Here is a 19,983-nt window from a genome sequence, read left to right as displayed (position 1 = left end):
AAGCTTGTTTCCATTCGTAAAACGCAATTGGCCTCATTCCGAGATTGGAGGTAGCCATGGCGCTAATAACAGTACCGAGTCCGCCCTCATTCAATGGGGACTTACCGGTCTAGTCGAACCTTTGCGGGACCGGTAAGTCCCCATTGAAAATACCATTCCCCATTCCCATTTGAGCCCCCTTAGGGCTCAATGGGAATGGGGAAGGTGCAAATAACGGTACTGCAATTTGCGGTACCGTTATTTGCTCCCTGGACCCTTTGCGGCTCCCGCTAAAGCACCTGGTAAAACCAGGTGGCCTTAGAGGGATCCGCAAAGGGACCTCGGAATAGGGCGCAAAGCGATTACCAGCTAAAGGTGTCCTTACCAGTGCCCGGTATCCCTTTGCACCCAACTCGTAATGAGGCCCAATGACATCATTAATCGTTTTTTGTAAGTTTAGTAGCTACCTATTATTTGAAAAAGCACAAAGACCACAAAGGTTCCAGATTTGTGCTGTAATATTTGCTTTTACTTGGGACATTTTAAAACAGGCACACTAAATCCTGAGAGGGTCTTATTGAAGAAAATGTAAATTGTGTGAGAGCATCTCTTTCTTTGATACTTATTTTCTTGCACCATTTGGTCCTGAACATCAGGAGTGTGCCCCTCATTCGATAAATGTAGAGTTACTAAAGCCTGTCCTGACCAGGCACCCTTCGAGGACCATTACCAAACGTATATACTAACCTAAGAAGAAATGTATGATCTGTACTGTTCAATAAAGTCATATCCCATTGCACACACAAATGTCAATGGACTGTCAACATGAATGCTGATTAAACGGAAATGGTGGTTGTCGAAGTTCAAATTGCAGCTGGGCTCGAGGAATCTGACCTCAGCAGCTAGGATCTCCTCCGGAGGCGCAAACAACTGTAAAGAATATGGGAATACTAATATACTAGGCCTCTGCCAGGACTGCCAGAAATCAGTTCTAATGGAGGAGTTTTTCAACCTAAATAATATAAAAAGGATCTTTCCTTTTTCACATTTCCCTCTTAGGGTTCATCCATAATCACTTTGGTTTTGGCGCATCTTGACTGTCAACAGCATCTTTATGGACCTGGCAGTTTATCAAATGCAGCACATTCAGAATGTATGGTCAATTGAACCACCCATTAACATGGACCCCTGTTTCCTATCAAACTGATTCCTTCTGTAACACGCCAAGTACAATCTACATACAAAACGTATACAGAATGTGAGTATTCGCAGAACGAAGAAATGCAGACTGGGTGATTGGGCGCTCTCTGACTCTGCTGGGACGCTTTGGAACAAGCTCCCTTTTTCTAGAAGTCTATCTCTTAGCCTAATTACTTTATGAAAAAGATTGACATTCCAATCCACTAATTAAGATATGATTCCCTGATGCCCTTGTTGTGTAGTGAACATTTTCAGTTCCAGGATGCTGCCGTGGCAGAGACAGTTGCGCGGTAAAATAATTTTATAATACAACATGAAAACATTATGAAAAATAGTTAATCAGTAATCCTCCTCAAATATAAAAGCCTACAACACTTTCCCAAACTTTGACTATCCGAATAAGTGGATGAACGAGGGAGGGAGAGTAAACAAAAAGGCACAGATGAAAAAGAGTGGAGGGATAGAGGATTAGTGTGCAAGAATGAGGAGCAAGGGCATGATGAAGCAAACCATGCATGTTATGTTTTGAGCGATGGTGGAGTGCAGAGACAAAAAATAAAGGGAAGGCGAATTGAAATCCCTGTGATAAGAGTTCTTATCCTTCATCACGATAAATGCAGTTCTTGTCTTTTTCTTCAGGTACAGAAATCGCTCTCAGATGCAAACAAGAAGGAGCAGCAGCTGATATGGCAGCTCCTGAGGGAGCAGGCGCAGCTGCGCAAGGTGAGCATCTTATGATACTGACACTTTCAATCCCATAATTCCATTGTAGAAAAGATTCCAAACTTCCAGGAAACGTCATTCGAGATGAGGGTCTTCATGAATGTGATAGAAGTGTAGCATAGGTTATGGGGCCTCATAATTTCGGTCCAAGTCCATTCAAGGCCTGAGAGAACCTGAGGTCTATTTTTTATTTATTCCCATGCAGAGTGGACTCCCTATAGACCCACCTGCAGGACACTTGTAGAACTTTTCCACACCTAAAATACAAGTCAATGCCCAGTTCAGCGCTTAGGAGACTTCCAATGCCAAGTCGCAGGCGCAAGTCCAGCACATGCCTCAGATAGCCTTGTGGCAGCACTCAGTCACTATTTCAAGTGGAGGCTGTCCATATCTTCAGGGCTATTGGTCAAATGCATGTCCAAGCTGTACATTCTTCGTCCTCTAAAACATTTGATGATGTCCAGCCCATCACTTAAAGAGCCTTCCATTTCCAAATAACTTGTTCCAACTCCTGCCTTAATGAGCTAGACATATTGAGGTCACTGGTTCCAGTTCATGATTTCATGCTTTATAGAGCATTCCATCTTTAGATCACATACATCAGTCTATCCCGAATCGTAGAACCTTTTACTTCTAAGTTAGATATCAACAGCCTACCCATGAGGTAAGAATACTTCCAGCTGTAGAAAACTATTTGCTGTCAAGCCATGCTCCAGTAATCAGTTATCTCTAGGTCACTAGTTCCAACTCAAGGCTTAGAGAAACTGTCACCCAAATGTATGCTACTGACCAATGCCCAACCCAGGCCTAAGAGAGACATCCTTCTCTACGGCACTGGTTGATGACCAGTCTATGTGTCACAGTGTTTGCTAGACGTTGCTTCTTCAGGGCAGGGTGCAGAAACACCATGTTCGCTCTTGTGCATATAGAGGTGGTCAGCATTCAATTTTCTCAGTGACTAAGCTGTGACACCTGTCCTTCTAGAGTTCCAAAATGATACCTAGTGCAAGGGCTTTTAATCGAGCTGCTGCAAAAGGTATATGAAGCTGAAGTGAAAGGGGTCACTATTGGATTTTATAGTCGACTTGAGTTATAATATTATGTCTATAATCCAATACTCCCCAAAGTCGACCATTGTTCATTGAGACACTTGGACAGGTGGAGCAGCAAGGTCAAAGGACATCTTTAAAACATTTTATTAGAGGGCATGCATTTTGACGTGCATTCATTACGTCTTTGAAAGTTTTTCTGTTTGGTTCACTTTGCATGTGGTGACAGCAGCATTGCTGGTATCGAGGGACTAGTAGGTTCTGCAAGGATGGTAAGTTGAAGCCCTGTTCATGTCTGTGGCACTATGGTGAATCAAGCAGCATTCTGGTCTCAGCTCAAGAATAAGGACATAAGAATACTCCTTAATTGGTTCAAGAATCAGAATGTCTTTAAGAACTGGATAAACGACTCTAAGATAATAATATATTCATGATTGCATCCCAGAACACTGAATCCATTGGGATCCCAGGAACCTCCTGCCCTATTGATATGTTTTTTACTAGCGCTGTCTATACCTTTCTCCTCACATAGGCTGGTTCAATAAGCATAACCATCACCCGCACCTGTATGTACTAATACAAATTCAAAAACCTCGAGAACCGGCGTCATAAGAATTTCTAAACCCTGGCCAGCATTTGCATACACTTTAACCTCTTAAATCACATATTAAAGAGACGCTGGGGTACCCTTCGGATTTAATTCCAGAATACTGCCAACCTTGTAATGAGTTCTAAAATAATGTTAAAAACAGAAAAACTAATAATGCACAAAACACAGATAATCCAAATATTGTTGCTAAAAAGTTTTAAACACTGTTAACGAGTATTGCATCATAAGACATTAGACTTCATTACGAGTTTGGTGGTAAATGTTGCTGCCACTCAGCCCATAATACTTTATGGGGATTTTGGAGGATTTATCATGAGATGTAATTCGGCTGCGGTCAATCCTCCATTTGTTATGCTGGAGGTACTGCTCTCCTTCATCTCCAAATTCAGAATTCAGCAGTGTGGTAGAACTGGAGGTAATTCCATTACTGCGCAAAATAGTGGTGATAACGGAGTGAACGCCAAACAATTACCACACAGCCAAAATCATAACGAGGACTACTGGTTGCAAAATATATGCTAGGTGTAAGGTGCAGAGTGCAGGTTCACTACTTCCAATAGCCCTCTGGTTCTCCAAGTCTTAGAGCTGTTTTTAAAAAAGCTCAAAGGCCAGTGTACCAGCTCTGTCCGTAAATGTTTTCCAATGTAAAAGTGCTGGCTGCCAATGGGTGAAACCTCTGTCTTTTAGCAATGGATCCAGGGTGGACTGGCATACATTTGTGTACTTTGGACAAAAGAAGATAAATTGTGGAATTATCTCTTCGAAATTAGAGAATTATGGGCGTAGCTTAACAAATTTGGTCAACCCTTGCCATCCAGCCAAATTGTTATACATTTTTAGGATATCAGACCGAAATTGGATCAGCCATTTTCTCTCCATTCGGTGATCCAAGTTAGGAAGCTCTCTGTTGCAATATATGAAATATATATATTATCTGGGATTTTCTACTTTGCCAAATGCAAAGCCACCTTAGAGGCAAATAAATACAAAAACACTGATAAATGATGCAAGATGGCTGCCTCTACAGTTGTAAGTGGGGGATCAGTCCAGGGCTTCCCCCGATGTAATCACTCTTTGAAATAGTCTCTGTTTGGACATCTCAGGTTTTTGCAGTCTCCAGTCCTGCACAAACCCTACCTCCAAAGGCGATTTCAGTACAAATCAAGAAGGAAGGGTAGCGCTACGAACACACACTAAAGATGCACTTAACACCAAACTACACAAGCAAGATGAACACAATACAAATATCACATATAATGAATGGTAACAGCTTTGCTCTCCCAGGAGTATCTTGTGGAACCCCTGGTTTACATCGCTGTACTTCTGAGTACTTCCGACCATTGGTCTAGAAGTCAAAGCATTCCAGGAGGCACATTTGGGACATGAGGGCAAGCCCTTGCATAATATGCCTGCTGTGTTGTCTAGTCATTGGGCCTCATTACACGGAAGGCGGTAATCCAGGGTGCTATTAGCACCCTGGACCATGCCGGTAAATTACCGGCACCGCCTTGGCGGAAAGGGGATTTACCGCCCCATTCCAAGGTTGGAGGGGCGGTAAATCCCCTTTCCGCCATTGCCCTTCCCCATTCCCATTTCTGCCCCATAGGGCTCTATGGGAATGGGGAAGGCGCTAATTACGGCACCGCAATTTTGCGGTGCCGTAATTAGCTCCGAGGTCCCTTAGCGGGTTGGTACTTAACGCCTGCAAGAAGCAGGCGTTAATTCCTCCAACCCGCAAAGGGACCTCGTAGTACGGCGGTAAGGGTTAACGGTCACCGTTGCCATTAACGGTGACCGTTAACCCTTACCGCCGTCCGTGTAATGAGGCCCATTGTGTACCTGTATTCTCCCACTGAGGCCCAGTAGGCAGTGTTCTCTGAGAATCAACAGGTCTCTTCCTTGTTGAAGGGGGTTCAATGTTTCAATGTTGGAAGATTTCAAGACGTTCTTCAACGGGTACGACCCAACCAATCTCCATTTGGATTCTTATACTTATTTGCCACTCATCATTCCTTATGCCTTGAAGACGACCCGAGTGTCGAAACACGTGTCGGCTGTTCTTCATTTAATTTCATTAAAATACTGTATTTTGATTGTAGTTTCTTATCTTAATGGTGTCAAGCGCAATTCCACCCCCTTTATTATATAATTATTAATACAATACCAACCTGTGTGGATAGGTTGGCGGGAACTGGACTGCTGCTCACATCTTTCCATGGATTTATTTTCTTTTAAATCCAAACAGTGATAATTAGCACACAGGTATCTTGTTGCGAGTCCACAATCCCTGTTTTTTGCTTTGGTAATTACACTCACTCAACAGCCAGGTCCGCTCTCCACTGTGACGTGCCATGTACCCGGGCAGCGTGGAGTTCCTCAGCACCATAGAATCGTGTCTTGATCCTGGAAATCTTTCACAGCAATGGGTGATGAGGTGGTGTGCATCACACACCATCTGTACATTGAGGGAGTGGTAAAGTTTACGGTTCCTGGAGACTGGCTCAATGGCGTGCCTGGCCACTAACTCCACAAGTGTGTAGTCCAATGCACCAATCACATTGGGCATAACAGCCAGGACATGGAATACGATGCTGGTGGCATTGACCTGGTCAAGTGTTCTGGGTAGGGCTATGTGATTAGACACATGCCGCAGGAGGGCATCCAGAACCTGGAAGATGACCCTCGAAAAACAGGGTTGGGATAGCCCATGCAGTTCACACACAGTGTGTTGGTAGGTGCTGGTGGAAATGTAGCACAGACACTACCTTGAGCAAGGGGGGGGGGGAGTGGCAGTATGGATCTGGTTGAGGCTGACAAGGTCATTGTGGATCAGGTCCACTATGGAGGTGATGGTGTCAATGTCTAGCCGGTAGAGGGCGTGGATCTGTGTTTGGCTGAGGTTAAGGGGTGTGGCCCTTCTGCGGGGTATGGGTGGCTGCCTGCGGGGTGCTGCCTGCTGGCCATTGTTGTTTTGCATGGCCATGATGACCTTCCTTCCCCTCCTGTGCCTCTGCTGCCTCCTCTGCCTCTCTGCCTCTTCCAGTTGTATCCCTGCATGCAGGATCTCCAGCTCCATTACTGCAAGCATGGTTGTAATGGAACAGGTGTGGGGCGTGGGAGTGGTCCTTTTGTGCTTTTCCAGTGCTCATGGTGTGCACCTGGGGTGATTTTGGCCACCTGTGGCCTGTTACTGCACACCTAACACTGTTTAATGCCTTTAATGCCTGGTCCGCGATGCTGATGTTCCTGGTGCCATCATCACGGTGCCAATGCCACTTTTATGCCAGTGTTTCCATGAAGTTGGTACTCAGAATGTGCCCATACTACCGCTGTGCCGGTGTTTCAGGCATGGCCGATGCGTCATTCCACTGATGTCGTTCACGGTGCTGCCGGATACGGTAGGTCACCTGAAGTGACAGAGTTTGCGGCATCGCGACTCGGAGTGTGCTGGTCTGGAAAAAGGTGGCGGTACAGAGCCACCAGAACAGTATTTCGGGACTGCCATACTTGTAATGAGGCCCATGGTATCGCCTATTCCCTTTCCAAAACAAACCTTCTATCCCTCAGGCCTTTGTAGGCTGTCAGCCCTTTCCCTTTTCTTCCATCTAAAATGTCCCCCAAAATTATCACCTCAACACAAAGACGAGGAAGAGACCAACTAGGAGGACACATCCTCATTTTGGTGAAAGAAACCCATAGTCACCTTATCTTGTTAATACAGACATACATCAATCAAGTACCAAGACAGGTAGGAGACAGCACAGAGTAATGCACACTTCCTTTTCAAACCTCCCCAAACACCACTTTGGTACTGAGACGAAGAAGAGGGCTATGGAAGTATAAAGTGGGAATAGCCATGCATATCTAGCTAATAGGTTTCATGAAGATCAGGCAATGGAACTAAATGACCCACACCTGTGGGCCTTTGACAGTCCCCAAATGTATAAGAAGCCTGGCTGCACAGCTAGAGGAAGAGCACGGAAAGGAACCCAGAAGCGGGTCCTCGACATGAGCGGGAGAGAAGCTGACTGGAGAGCGAGAGGAGTGGGAGCCGAGAGCAGTGTCGAGGGACGTAACAGCAGAGATATGCCACAAGAGGGTCTGAAAGGCCTGCCAACCTTCCCTGTTGGGTGCACGCAGCAGGAGATGTTGGTGCCGAGCCACTCCAGCACTGCAGAACGCCAAGAGTGCAGGCGGCGCTCTCTCCGGTCTCTGCAGAGGAAGAGTGGAGAGACAGGAAGCCAGACCGCAGTACAGAAGCACACAAGAAGCCAAAGGGAGCAGCCGTACAGAGGTGGTGGGAGATACAAGGGAAACACTCATATTGTGATTCTCCAGCAGCTCGAAACACTAATTCTTTGCTACCAAATGAATTAAAAAGTGTTATAAGCACATTTAGGAATGGAAAAACAAACAAACTGAAAATGATAATAAGCAATTTTGAATGCTGCATAAAGCAGAAGCAAGTTATTTTGAACACAAAATGAATGAATTGAAAGACATTGGTGGTCACTACAACCCTGGCGGTAGCCGTGCCTGTAAAACAGGTACGGCTGCCGCCGGTATTCATTTTTTTCTGGCGCCCAGAAATGGGCAATTACTGGGTCATTATGGCGTTGCCGGACCCGGTATTTGCCCATTCCTGGGTGCCGGAAAAAATTCTTTCCCATTCCCATTGAGCCTCACATCGCTCAATGGCAATGGGGAAGCCGAATGCACAGGCACCGTTATCAGCGATGCCTGTGCTTCGAAATGTTCTGCTCGCGAGTGCCACTACGGCCGCCAGGCCAGTCCTGGCAGCCGCAATGGCACCTGCGAGCAGAACTCATAGTTTGCCGGTCCGGGAACTACGGTACCGGCATGCTTACCGGTACCGTAGTTCCCAGACTGGCAAACTTACAATGAAGCCCATTGTAAACAATTTTGAATGATACATAAAGCCAAAGAAAGTTGTGAATCCTTATGAATGGAATGGAAATAAGGTGGTGCAAGGGAGAGATAGCATGGAGTGAGTTGTTTAAGACACAAGTGTTGGCAAGCCAAGGAAAACCCAAGAAGGGTATGAGAGGAGAAGCCAAGTATTGGGCAAAGTTAAACTAGTTCAAGCAACTAGAGGTTAAGGGAAAACCTGTATTGACAAGAGCAGAGGAATACATAGGGTGTAACAAAGTTCATAATGGCAAACCAGGCCACAGTAAAGTGCTGGAATAGTAACATTGATGAAAGGAACAAGTTTAACAGTTCAAGGAAAGCAATGGATAATTGTTGATGGAAAGCAGATAAGAAGGGGTATCGGTTGCTTAATCTGTAATGGGAGGACTGTGTGGTCCGACAACTGCGCATAGACCGAGGGCTCTTTATCAATGGCTGCCTATCAAGAAACAGATCTGTCTTGTTTAGAAAAGCTGGAAGATTTTAACTATTGGGTAAGGGAACCCCAGTCTTTTGTGAACTGTCTTAAACTTGGGGTAGGGGGAGCTGATCACAAGCGGAGAGCCGGAAGAAGCTCTACACTTTCTTTTGAACTTTTGAACACTAATAATTTTGAAGCTGACACCCCTACACATTACACATTGTATATAGTTAGTTGTGAGGGCAAGTAGAGGTTTTGGACACAGACAGTTACTTAATTTGGACATCCTGACGCACACTATGCTTAGTTTTCTTTAGGTAGAGAAATCCCACCTTAGCTCAGGGCAAGATAGGCCTTACTCCACCCTGACCTTTAAGTTAAATAAAGCTTTTGAGTACGAATTTGAATCTGTTGGCTGTGTCTTGCTTCATGATGCCTTAACACTAAGAAAAATGTTACAAAACTGTTCAGAATATGATGTTATGTCATCTTTCAAGATAGAGGCAAGTGTTATGGAGTATATTTAATTTGCTGTGCAACCAGCAGCAATCCCTGCTTATCAATAGACGCCTCATTCACAATGAGATCGCGGCAGAAGACAAAAGAAAAAAAAACAGAATACCTTATTGTTTGACTTCTAAACCAGTTGAATGTCTTTACGGTCCTTACCCACCCCTTTTTCTTATTACTGGACACCTTAGGATAGCTGCTTTGGTGTTTTTCCCCTCCTTGAAGTGGGGTACTATTTGCATAGGGATATCTAATAGTCCAGGAGTTCAGGAATGCTGGTACGGTGCATACCTTCAGGTTGGTTTATTCAGTGGATGTGGAGATGTTCTATGTATTAGTTTGAATGCTAGGGATATCATCATTGTGTAAGGCATGGGGTTGAGGAAGAGCAATATAATGTTGCTAAGTGCAGATGTTATACTCAGTCCTCATAGAAGTCATCGTAGAAGCTAAACATTGTACATGTATCTGACCTCATTTCAGTACCAGAGTCAAAAAGAAGATAACTTCGGAAAGCTCCTGCGGCACAGATCATTGATGAAAGAAGAGCAGCTCCAACTGCAGCAAGCAGAGCAGGTGAGGCTTCAGGGAAACTAGGAGGTGGTGGGAGGTGTGCTGAGAAGACCTGAGCCATGCAGTTTGTGGATTGGAGTGCAGTGCCCTGATCTATAATTTGCACTAGTGGAACAGAGTGCACAGAAAAGATGAGATGTGCACTATGATTAGTGCAGGGCACTGAGAAGCTAAGCAACGAGAGCCTTGCAATACATGTATTTGTTTACTCAATTTCACATAGCAGTAATTGAATCAGCATTGCACCTCCAACTGAAGATGTGGGCAGCAAGAAGGGCAAGGCTAAAGGAAGGAAGGTGAAGGACCACTCAGTGGGTGTATCCCAACAGTCAGAAATAATTCCTTGATTCCTTTACCAACTGGTGTAACCTGCTGTAGTCTTTCTTGGCATGGAACAAGCTGTTGTGCTCGATTTTAGACTTCTTTTATCAATTTTTACACTGACATATATTTATGATATTACAAAAGTCCATGTGTGATATTGCCATGATATTATCACTTCCACTTCATGCCTGAAGCTAAGCAACAGTAACCCTTTTCGGAGATACTGAATGTTATGTAGGAAACAGGGCAAGTAAATAAGGCTACACAATAAAGCACAGAGACATAAGGATAACAGTGTGGTTGTTTCTTTATTCCAATCTAGACTGCTGAATACTGGAAGTAACCCCACCCACACACGTGATCAACTGCTGTTGGCTTACAACATGGAAAGGGGATAATGGGACGCCTTGTCGTCCATAAACATAAACATGGGACGTTACATCTCCCCAACTTTGAAGAAAATGTCCTCATCTAGCCCATTTCCTCCATCATCTTGTTGGTTTGCAAATTGTTCTTTTTGTTGGGCTACAAGCCCTTGGGGTACAGTCTCCTCTTTCACTGTCACTGTCATTGGTATCTATTTCCCCATCCATGAAATCAGAGCAGTTGTCTGATGAACTCTCTGAGAGGAAAGGTTCCTTGCTTTCTCATATTTCCCTCTCCATCGTTTTGAAGAAGGAAGAGTTTCTGGTGATGTGGCCACCAGGGCTCGCCACCGTTATCATGGATTCCTTGATGTGTGACACTGTCAGGGGTTCGGGTTGAAAGCAGGTGTTTATCTTGGGAGCCTGCGATTGCCGCACTAGTACCCGGTCTCCTATTTGCATCTCTGGTTCTCTGGCCTTCCTACTAGTTTCAGCATAGTTTCTCATTTTTGTATCGCTTTCCTCATCTTGATCCCGAGCCCTTGATTCCTTGTCCGCAGCCACCGCTGTGTTGGGAGGCTGTGACAGAGTAGTTTTGATGATTCTGCCGAACATCAGTTCTGAGAGTCACAATCCAGTGGAACTGTGTGGAGTATTACAATAGTCCTTGAGGAGGGTGCAAATGACTTGCATGAATGACCCTTTAGTGATGGAGCATACTTGAAGAGTACTTTTCAAGTTGGCCATAAGCCTTTCAACAGTGCCATTCGCTTGTGGCCACAAAGTAGTATAATATAGTTGACATATTGATCTGCTTTAGTGGATTGCGTATCCTCTTTCGCGGGCAGCGGTACCTGGACAAAAAGTCAGCTGGTTTGTTGTCTTTCCCTGGCCGATGGATTATTGTGAAAGAGTATTCCTGCAGCCGGAGTCCCCAGCGTGCAATACGAGGAGGCATCTTAGCATTTGATTTGCGATAGATGGTTGTGAGTGCCTGGTGGTCTGTGATAATGGTGAACTTGCGACCATATAGAAATAGATGATAGTGCTTGGAGGCCCATACGACTGCCAGGCGTTCTTTTTCTGGTTGGGAGGATGCGCACTCTGCAGGTGACAGGCTACGACTTGCATATGCTACAATGCAGCGGGAATAGGAGGAGGAAGAGTCCGGTCTGAACTGGGCTAGGATAGCACCTAGGCCGACAGGGATTGTGTCCACGGTTAATTTTGTTTCCATGTCGGGTCATAATATGCCACGCATGACGCGGAGGGAATGCGCATTTTGATTTCTTGGAATGCTTCTTTGCAGTGCTTTGACCACATGCAGTCTTGCCCTTTCCCTGTAAGAAGATGTAATGGCGTGCTTATGGAGGCAAAGTCTTGTATGTACCTCGTACAATAGCTGGCCATGCTCAGAAATTATCTTATGGCGGATGTTGACGTGGGCGTTGGGGTGTCATTGAGGGCTTGTACCTTGTCAGGGTCAGGTTTGAGTCCATCCTGTGAAAATATGTGTCTAAAGAACTTCAGTGTAGTCTTACAAAGTTCACATTTTGCGGCATTTAGTGTTAGATTTGCCTCCTCTAGTGCCATGCAAACTCGACGTAGTGCATCATCATGTGCTTCTTGTGTTACTCCAAATACTAATATATCGTTTCTGTAATTTAGACATTGTGGGATGTGCTTAATTATTTGATAAATCTCATTCTGGAAGATCTGAGCTGCGGAGGACACTTCGAAGCGAATTCGTTTGTAGCAAAAGTGTCCCAGATGTATAGGAAACATAGTAATACATCGGGATTCAGGGTGTAGCTCAAGTTGGTGATAGCCTTTGTTTAGGTCTAATTTGGAGCAGATTTTCACCCGTGAACTAAGTGCATCAGGTCAGTCATTCTAGGTGATAAGTGTCTTTCTCTCTCAATCGCCACATTTGGTGCTCTCTTGTCCACACAGATACAGATACTTCCTCTGTTTTCTTTCTTTGGGACTGGGATGGTGGGTTAGACCAAGGATGTGGGTCCTGTAACGTGTTCAATGATATCTTGGCTGAGGAGTGATTGAAGCTCATCTTCTACTTGCTTTCGAATATTTAGTGAGTTCTCTCAGTAGTGCAGTGCAACATGCTTGATGCCTGGGTTGAGGTGCAATATAATCTGCTTTCCTTTGAGTCTTCCTAGCCCGTTGAGTAGTGCCAGGAACATTTTGACTATCATGTCCTTTGGGCTTGTTGTGTACGCCGTCATGATCTGATACATTATGTGCATCAGGCCCATTTGTATAGAATATTTAATACTGAGAATGCTGCCACCTGGTACTTTACCTTTTACTACGTATTTGTTCAGTTTTGCTTTTTTGTCTTTATAGGTGCATATAGTTTTGAACATGCCCTTGCATTCTAGTGGTGTGTTTGCTCCATAGGGATGAACGTCAATGTCAGCTGGTTTTAATGCCCTCTTTTTTTCTAGTCCTTGATAGGTGTCCTCGTTGACTACATTGACGGTGGCTCCTGTGTCGATTAGGAATTCTCGTGCATTTCAATTCACTTGTAATAGTAATGCCATGCTGTATTCTGTAGCCGTTTTGTTGCCTATCGCATGTACGTGTCCTCGCTTGCAGTCACCAATGGAAGATGATGATTCAGATTTGTTGCAATGTCTTGGTGAGACTTCTACATTTCTCACCTTATGGCGTGTTGACCTTTTTGAGTCTTCCAGAGCGAGCGCTCGTCGGGTATCATCCCTTCTGTCCCGCTGTTGTCTGGTTCTATGTGGGGATCCTCGCTGTCTGCTTGATGAGCGGTTACGTCTGTTGGTAGGAGACCTCCATTGTCTGTGGTGAGAACTTTCCCTCTATCGACCTGTTTCTATGTGATTGGTGGTCCTCTGAAGACATTTGACATTTTTGCATAGTGATTGGAAATGATTCTTGTTAAGATGGATTTCTGAACTCTGTCCTGGAGGGGCAGAGGTTCAGAAGGCCAGCCTAGTTTCTTGGAACAGGGTAACCTCTGGACAAACCAGACCAATGCAGGAGGGCAACCAGTTTCTAGCGATGCTACTCACCGGTCCCCGATGCAGGCAGACCCAGGCTTCTCCACGTCAGTTTCAGTGCTGGCAGGTTCCGATATGAGCAGGGGACGTCTCGGCGTTGTGTAGATTCTGCAGCAGCAGAAGTAGAGTTGAGGATGTCCCAAACGCAGTGAACCCGCACAGTTTGCCACAACAGCAGGGCAACCGAGCGGCCGTGTGTATTTCAGCCCAATGTACACTGCTCACTTCAGACCTGGGAATGCCAAGTATACAAATCGTGTGAGAGTGGCAGGACTCGTAATACAACACAACCTGACGGCGGTTACAGAGCAAGACTCCTGGGTAGGCTGGTCAGTCTGCTGGATGGCCCAGAGACACTTCCGAAGGCTTACGTGCAGGAGATGGTGAAGATGCCGAGAATAGTTGTTCCCACTATTCCAAGGGGTCGAAGTACCAGTACAGGCCTTCGCGTTCGATCAGAGGTAGAAAGGGCTTCACCAAGCGACAGTAGTGCAGAGGAGCAGTCCTTCAGCGGGTCACCAGTGATTCCTCGGTTCAGCCTTGTAGTTGCAGGATACTTGGCTCCTATATTCCTTCATTCGTGAGAACTCAGGAGATCGACATGGTAGTGGTGTTTCCAGCCCCCTCTTATCCACGGTTCCCTTCGCGCTAAAATGCAGGGGACCCAGTAGGAGATCTGCTCACAAAACACTCACACCATACGTGGACCTATCACGGACCACGGTGGTCCCAGGCATTCACGACACACTAGACACTCTGGCACCCAGGATGTGTATTGGGACGAGACATCCCAGCCCACATCCTGGAGGCACACACAAGGCCTGTAGAAGCCCACGAAAGCATCTGTGTTTCGGAGGAAAGTACATGCCCAAATAAGGAAGGCCCCGGGTCAGCTCGACATGGGGAAGGTGAAGGGGGCAAGACGGTCAGCAGACAGGACAAAGAGCCTCGTGGTCTGAACATTTTGGAAGCCAGGCCACCATTTTGGGCTAAGCGCGAGTGCCAGACCCTCTCAATTGCTGCTAGGCCATGGTCACTGACTCTATACTTGGTCATTAAAGCCAGTGCTTTTGTTTGTTTATTGTGACAAGACACTCTGCTGGGCTGCATCTTATGTTTAGCATCTGGTAGTGTTTAGTATGGTTTTGAGTCTCAGTCTGGGCTTCCCCAATGGGATATGTAGCTCTGTCACTATTCTTTTGCAAGAAGGTGTATTGTATTTCTCTTGGGTGGACTGAGTGTCGTATTCGCGTATGCCAGCAGCTTTTTCTGCGTTTGGGTTGTATGTTGGGTTGTATGTTGCTTTCTTCAGTATGGGTTTGAGAGCTTTGGTCTTGAAGGATGGGTTGTTGTGTGGGTCCTTATAGGCCTCATTGTCACTCAATTTGCTTTCAAGTTCTCAAAGTATTTGTTACTACAGTGTTGTTGAAAACCTATCCTCATTCATCTCTTGCAGGAGCGTGCACGCATTGCCAAGATGACGGAGAGAACCCAAATGGAGCAGCATGCATTAACAGGGTCTTGATGATTGCCTCTGATGCCCCTTTACTGGGCATACCTTACAAGAATGGCATCACTCAGTGAATACGTCTGGCCAATGTTATAGTTTGTTGATGTCTTATGTGACTTGGGTCATTCAGAAATAGGGTGCTCTGTACAGACACAATGTTGGCGGTAACCCGCCAGTGCTACGGGGAGGTTGCTGCCAACCCTGTAACACTGATTCCACCACCTGATGTCCTGGTGCCACCGGGATATCACAAGTGGCGGCGCAACAGTAAATCCCCATTCCCATCGGCACCGTAGCTAACGGTGCCAGTGCTTCAGTGAGAGACATGCTGGTAGAGGCCTGATTTTCAGGCAGGTCAGGCCTGCCGGGGAATGTTTGGCCCTTCAGCATTCTCAGAGTATGGCCGTCAGTACCACCACCTACTCGTAATGAGGGCCAATGTCTTTTCAAAGTGTGTATCCCCCATAGAAAGTGAAACCTTCTGTTCTTCCCCTATATTTATCTCCCTGAGAATTCAAATACAGTATAGTCTTTTATAATGTTCAGGGCAGCCTGCACAGCTTCCCAGAAACATACCTGAACCTTGTTGAAGATTGATCGATTGCAGGGCTAGCAGAGGAGTGGTGTTTCTGTGTGCCTAGCTTTACGATGAAGGACACAGCCATAGGGTCATGGAATTCTACTGCCCCTATCGCTATAGGCAAGGTCCTGTTCCAAGGAGGGAAGAAGGGTGGCATAGCTTCACAGTGGAGGAAGATCTGTTGCAGTGGACAGCAGAAGACATCTGTCACTTTGTCCATTTCTTCATACTAATGGCACAATTTCAACGGTGGCAGAAGTGTTCTATCTCTCTACATTAATCCCTTCAAAGATAAAACCATCCAAACGATAGAGGAAGGCTGGTCTCTCTGTGTCCATAACTCCTCGAGAAAGGACCGCTTTCAAAGATGGTAGCAAGGTAGTGCCTCTGTGCCCATGGTCCCGTAAGGAAGAAACCATCCAATGGCAAAAGCGAAAGATATGTGCTCATAAATTAACAAAGAAGAAACCATCACACCTATAACTGTCCAGGGAAGATAGTGGCTACTCTCTCTCTGTACACATAGCGGTATTATGAGTAGATTGGCCTGAGGTGGACAAACATATACCTTCTGCATGAATAGCAGGACAATGAATGTCATTTTCAAAGGATGATAGACACACAATAAGTGTACCCAATGGCCATTCTACTAGAGTGTGAATGCCACTCATAAAAGCATCAGTTACAGCAGCGCTCCCCTCCATTCACCTATACAATGGGATGTCCTGTGGCAGGGTTAAGATGATGGTGAGTATTATGTCAGGTCGGGTAGAAGGGTTTCCAGAAAAAAAGGGAATACTGCTAGAGGTATTATTGGCAGGTGACATTTTCATACCATCATTTTTACATAGAACCAAGTTAGTGGCATCTCTAGATGGCAGTTGGGGGCTGCCTCTTAGTAGAGCCTGCGGCTGTAACATGGTTGCCATTGTCAAATAGCAGTAGGATATGTCTTCCCAAAGCAGTGCAGCCCTTAACCTTTCGATGGAGGGTTTTAAAGAGGTACATAATGAATGCCAACTCAGAGGTAACTATAACGAAAATGGGTAGGTATCACAGAAGAGGCAACAGTGAGTGGGGCGGATACTGAACATTCTCTTTCACATTTTCTCTCTCTCATACAGGCCCTCTTTTTCTCTCTCTCTCTCTCTCTCTCTCTCTCTCTCACACACACACTTTCTCTTTCAACCTTTCGATTTCTCACTCCTCTCTTTCACCAATTGAGACAAGAGGCATTAGATCCTCATGACAACTTTTATATCACACCTCTTGCATGCTCATTTGAAAAACTATTCGATTTCAACCCACTACAATTAAAGTGGTTAAAATATAACGACACATTTGTTATGGAAATGCTCCCATATAAAACAACATTTAATTCAATAACACGTTGTGTCTCTATATTTACTATTAAATTAAGGTTTTACCTGAGCACCACTATTCCAAAAACCATATTGTTGTTAGAGTTAGCTAGTTTTTAGCTAAAAGCCTTATAGACCGGGGAAGAGGGCCTTTATTGCTTGGGATGGTGACCCTTCAATAAATATTAGCCCTTGGCTCTGCCTCCGGTCCTCACTTGGGGGTGGGTCATTTTCAGGCGATGATTCCTCTCCCCCAGTGTATAGGGCTATATTGCTGTGATACATGTGATCACCCACACAGAAGTCTTATCTTAATGACAAGGGGGCACTGCACAGAGCTCACCCGCTTCACGCAGAACAGTCTTGGGTTAATTCAATATATTCAGAAGTAATCAGGGACGTCATTTAGGGGTTGCCAGGGGTCGCAACTGCGACCCCTGTGGTCTCCGTTGCTACCCCTGTGGACTCCCTTGCTACCCCTGAAAAAAGAAAATGAAGAAAAAAAAGTGTCTTTTTTTATTTTTATTTTTTATTTTTTTTAGTTCAGGCTCCTGGGCTGTGGCTGGCTTTTCTGTTCAGGCATCTTAAAAAAAACACAAAAAAAGAACAGGGGTTCCACATGACCCTAAATAAGAAAGAATAGGAATACCAAATAATGTGTCTTTCTGGAATTCTATGCAATAATTGCTAGACTCATTAAAGGTTTATTTCAGGCACACTTCAGAAGTGAGTCACTGATTTAGTCTGTTCTTAAACACCTCAACTCAGCCTTTCATCCTTTTGAGGTCAATAAATGAGTACCAACACGGGTTGGGTGATATTGGATGCATATTTTTTTCTATATAAAGCGCTTAAGCGTAAGTGCTATATAATGACACATCATTATCATTTGGTCATGGACGTCTGCTTGCATTAACAGTCATTTGGTAATATGGGCCTATACACACTGATCTGAACGATATATATGGCGATACATTCTTGTATGAAATGTACATCACATTATAGTGATATCGTAACCATATTTTTCGTAGTGTACTTAGGAACAATGCTATGTGATGCCACGTCCTGTTTTGTCAAGGGGTGAAAGGTTGTGTTCCATCGCTTCCCACAATATCACTTCAGGGTGGGGTCAAATGACCCCTTCCTGTGATGTCATCAGAAGTCAAGGGTCATGTGATGCCACTTCCGCTACCCATGGCATTTTGGTGAAATTACGTCCCTGGAAGTAATCGAATCAAGTTTCTGCACTAAATCACTTTAATTACACAGGTAAGCTTAAAATATCACAATAAATGCAATGTCCAGTCACTTATAATGTTGCCCAAAATAAATCAATCCTTTTGAAATACAAAGCAGGGGGTGCTGTGCCATAGCCTGAATACATAACCGGCTTAATTTCTCATTGTGTAATATTGCGGCATTACAAGCCGGGGAGAGAGGGCTGTAACAAGTGGTATTGGCCCGTGCCCGAGTTATGCACCGGGTTAAACCAAGGTCACATATTAAGGGTGAGGCACAATTATATCTGTCACACCCCTTCCCACCAAGTGCCCTGTAATGCCATTATAAAATGGCAAAATCACAAATACAGGGTAGAAACAAAACAAAACTGTTGGAGAGGTGCACAGAACCTGGCAGTGAGCATTGTCCTAGTGGAACGCTGGCTAAGGGAGACAGTGGTCACTGGCATGGAACTCTGGGAGCGAAAACATCAAGTTTGGTAAAAGAGGTTTAGGGCCTCTGCTGGCCCATTTATTAAATGGCTCACAAAAATTCTAATGTTATGATTAAGCAATAGTCTGTTCTGTGAACCTCACTGGCTGGAAAAGGCTGGGCGTACAAGTTAAAGGGCTGAGAAACGTGTGGGCCTTACAGCCAGGCGCTGCACCATTTGCTGCAGAGGAAGCCTATGGAATGGCAAATTATTGCTATTAGCACCAGTGGATTCTAAACTGGGTGCTGAGATCGAAGAATGTGTCTGGAAAAAAGGTTGCGGTGCGCGTGCGACTTGTTTCAGACAAACAGCAATATCCTCACCCAACCTGGACACCATGAATATGAAGGGAAGAGCTCTGTGCTGTGCTTTTCATCTATTCCAGTTTGATGGCAGCTAGGGGAGGTAGTGAGGTGCAGTGTGGTACGGTGGTGCATGGAAACAGAGAGGTGAGTGTTTACTGGAGACAGTGAGGGTGGAAAGGGGAGGGGGGAGCAGACAGAGGAAGTAGCGGGTTGAGTAATGGAAGATGGCGAGTGGGTCTGAACAGCGGAAAGCCTGCTCAGAAAAACAGGCTTGGATCATGAGATTCAACCAGTGTTTTGAGCAACCTGATTGGCTCTGCATCTGCCACAGGTGCTAATATTTGATAAATATCTGCCAACCTAGAGCTGGTTAAACCTTGTTCCAGAAGCAGTGTAGGAACAGAGAATGTGCTGCAAATTACTCTCTGTGATATTGATATTCTCTGCAACAGAATATCTACATCTTTGAAGCATGGTGTATTGCTTGTCTCTGCAGAGAAATTGTGACAGGGACTAAATTAAAAATAAAATGCATTAATTTTGACTGGAAGAAATAATGATTTGACAGATGGATGAATATCTAGAAAAATACAAAATTGAGAACCGGCTACCCCTCTTTCTGTATCTACAGAGTCGTGGTGAACAGAGCTTTCACTTACCACATCCATGCACAAGGCAAAGAGCAGAAGAGAACAGAACCATCTCATTCAAAAACTAACAAACAATCACAACATGACATCTTCTATATTAATTTAGTCAGTATAAAGACCAATTTCA

At 45.0% G+C, this 19,983-nt stretch overlaps 1 protein-coding gene across 1 annotated transcript in view; it reads left to right on the top strand.

The window, feature by feature from the left end:
* Positions 1-19,745, top strand: part of LOC138472817 (myosin heavy chain, embryonic smooth muscle isoform-like) — a 374,216-nt gene extending 354,471 nt beyond the window's left edge. The window contains exons 12-14 of the mRNA XM_069611184.1: positions 1,819-1,902; positions 9,908-10,000; positions 15,193-19,745. Coding sequence (XP_069467285.1) covers positions 1,819-1,902; positions 9,908-10,000; positions 15,193-15,261 — 246 coding nt within the window. The 3' untranslated portion in view covers positions 15,262-19,745. The remainder of the gene's footprint in view (positions 1-1,818; positions 1,903-9,907; positions 10,001-15,192) is intronic.
* The last annotated feature ends 238 nt before the right edge of the window (positions 19,746-19,983 follow it).

The sequence above is a fragment of the Ambystoma mexicanum genome, chromosome 8 (genome assembly GCF_040938575.1).
Source record: "Ambystoma mexicanum isolate Mex_15411 chromosome 8, UKY_AmexF1_1, whole genome shotgun sequence".
Classification (NCBI taxonomy): domain Eukaryota; kingdom Metazoa; phylum Chordata; class Amphibia; order Caudata; family Ambystomatidae; genus Ambystoma; species Ambystoma mexicanum.
The sequence above is the reverse complement of the archived record's forward strand: the minus strand, read 5'-3'. Positions and strand labels throughout refer to the sequence as shown.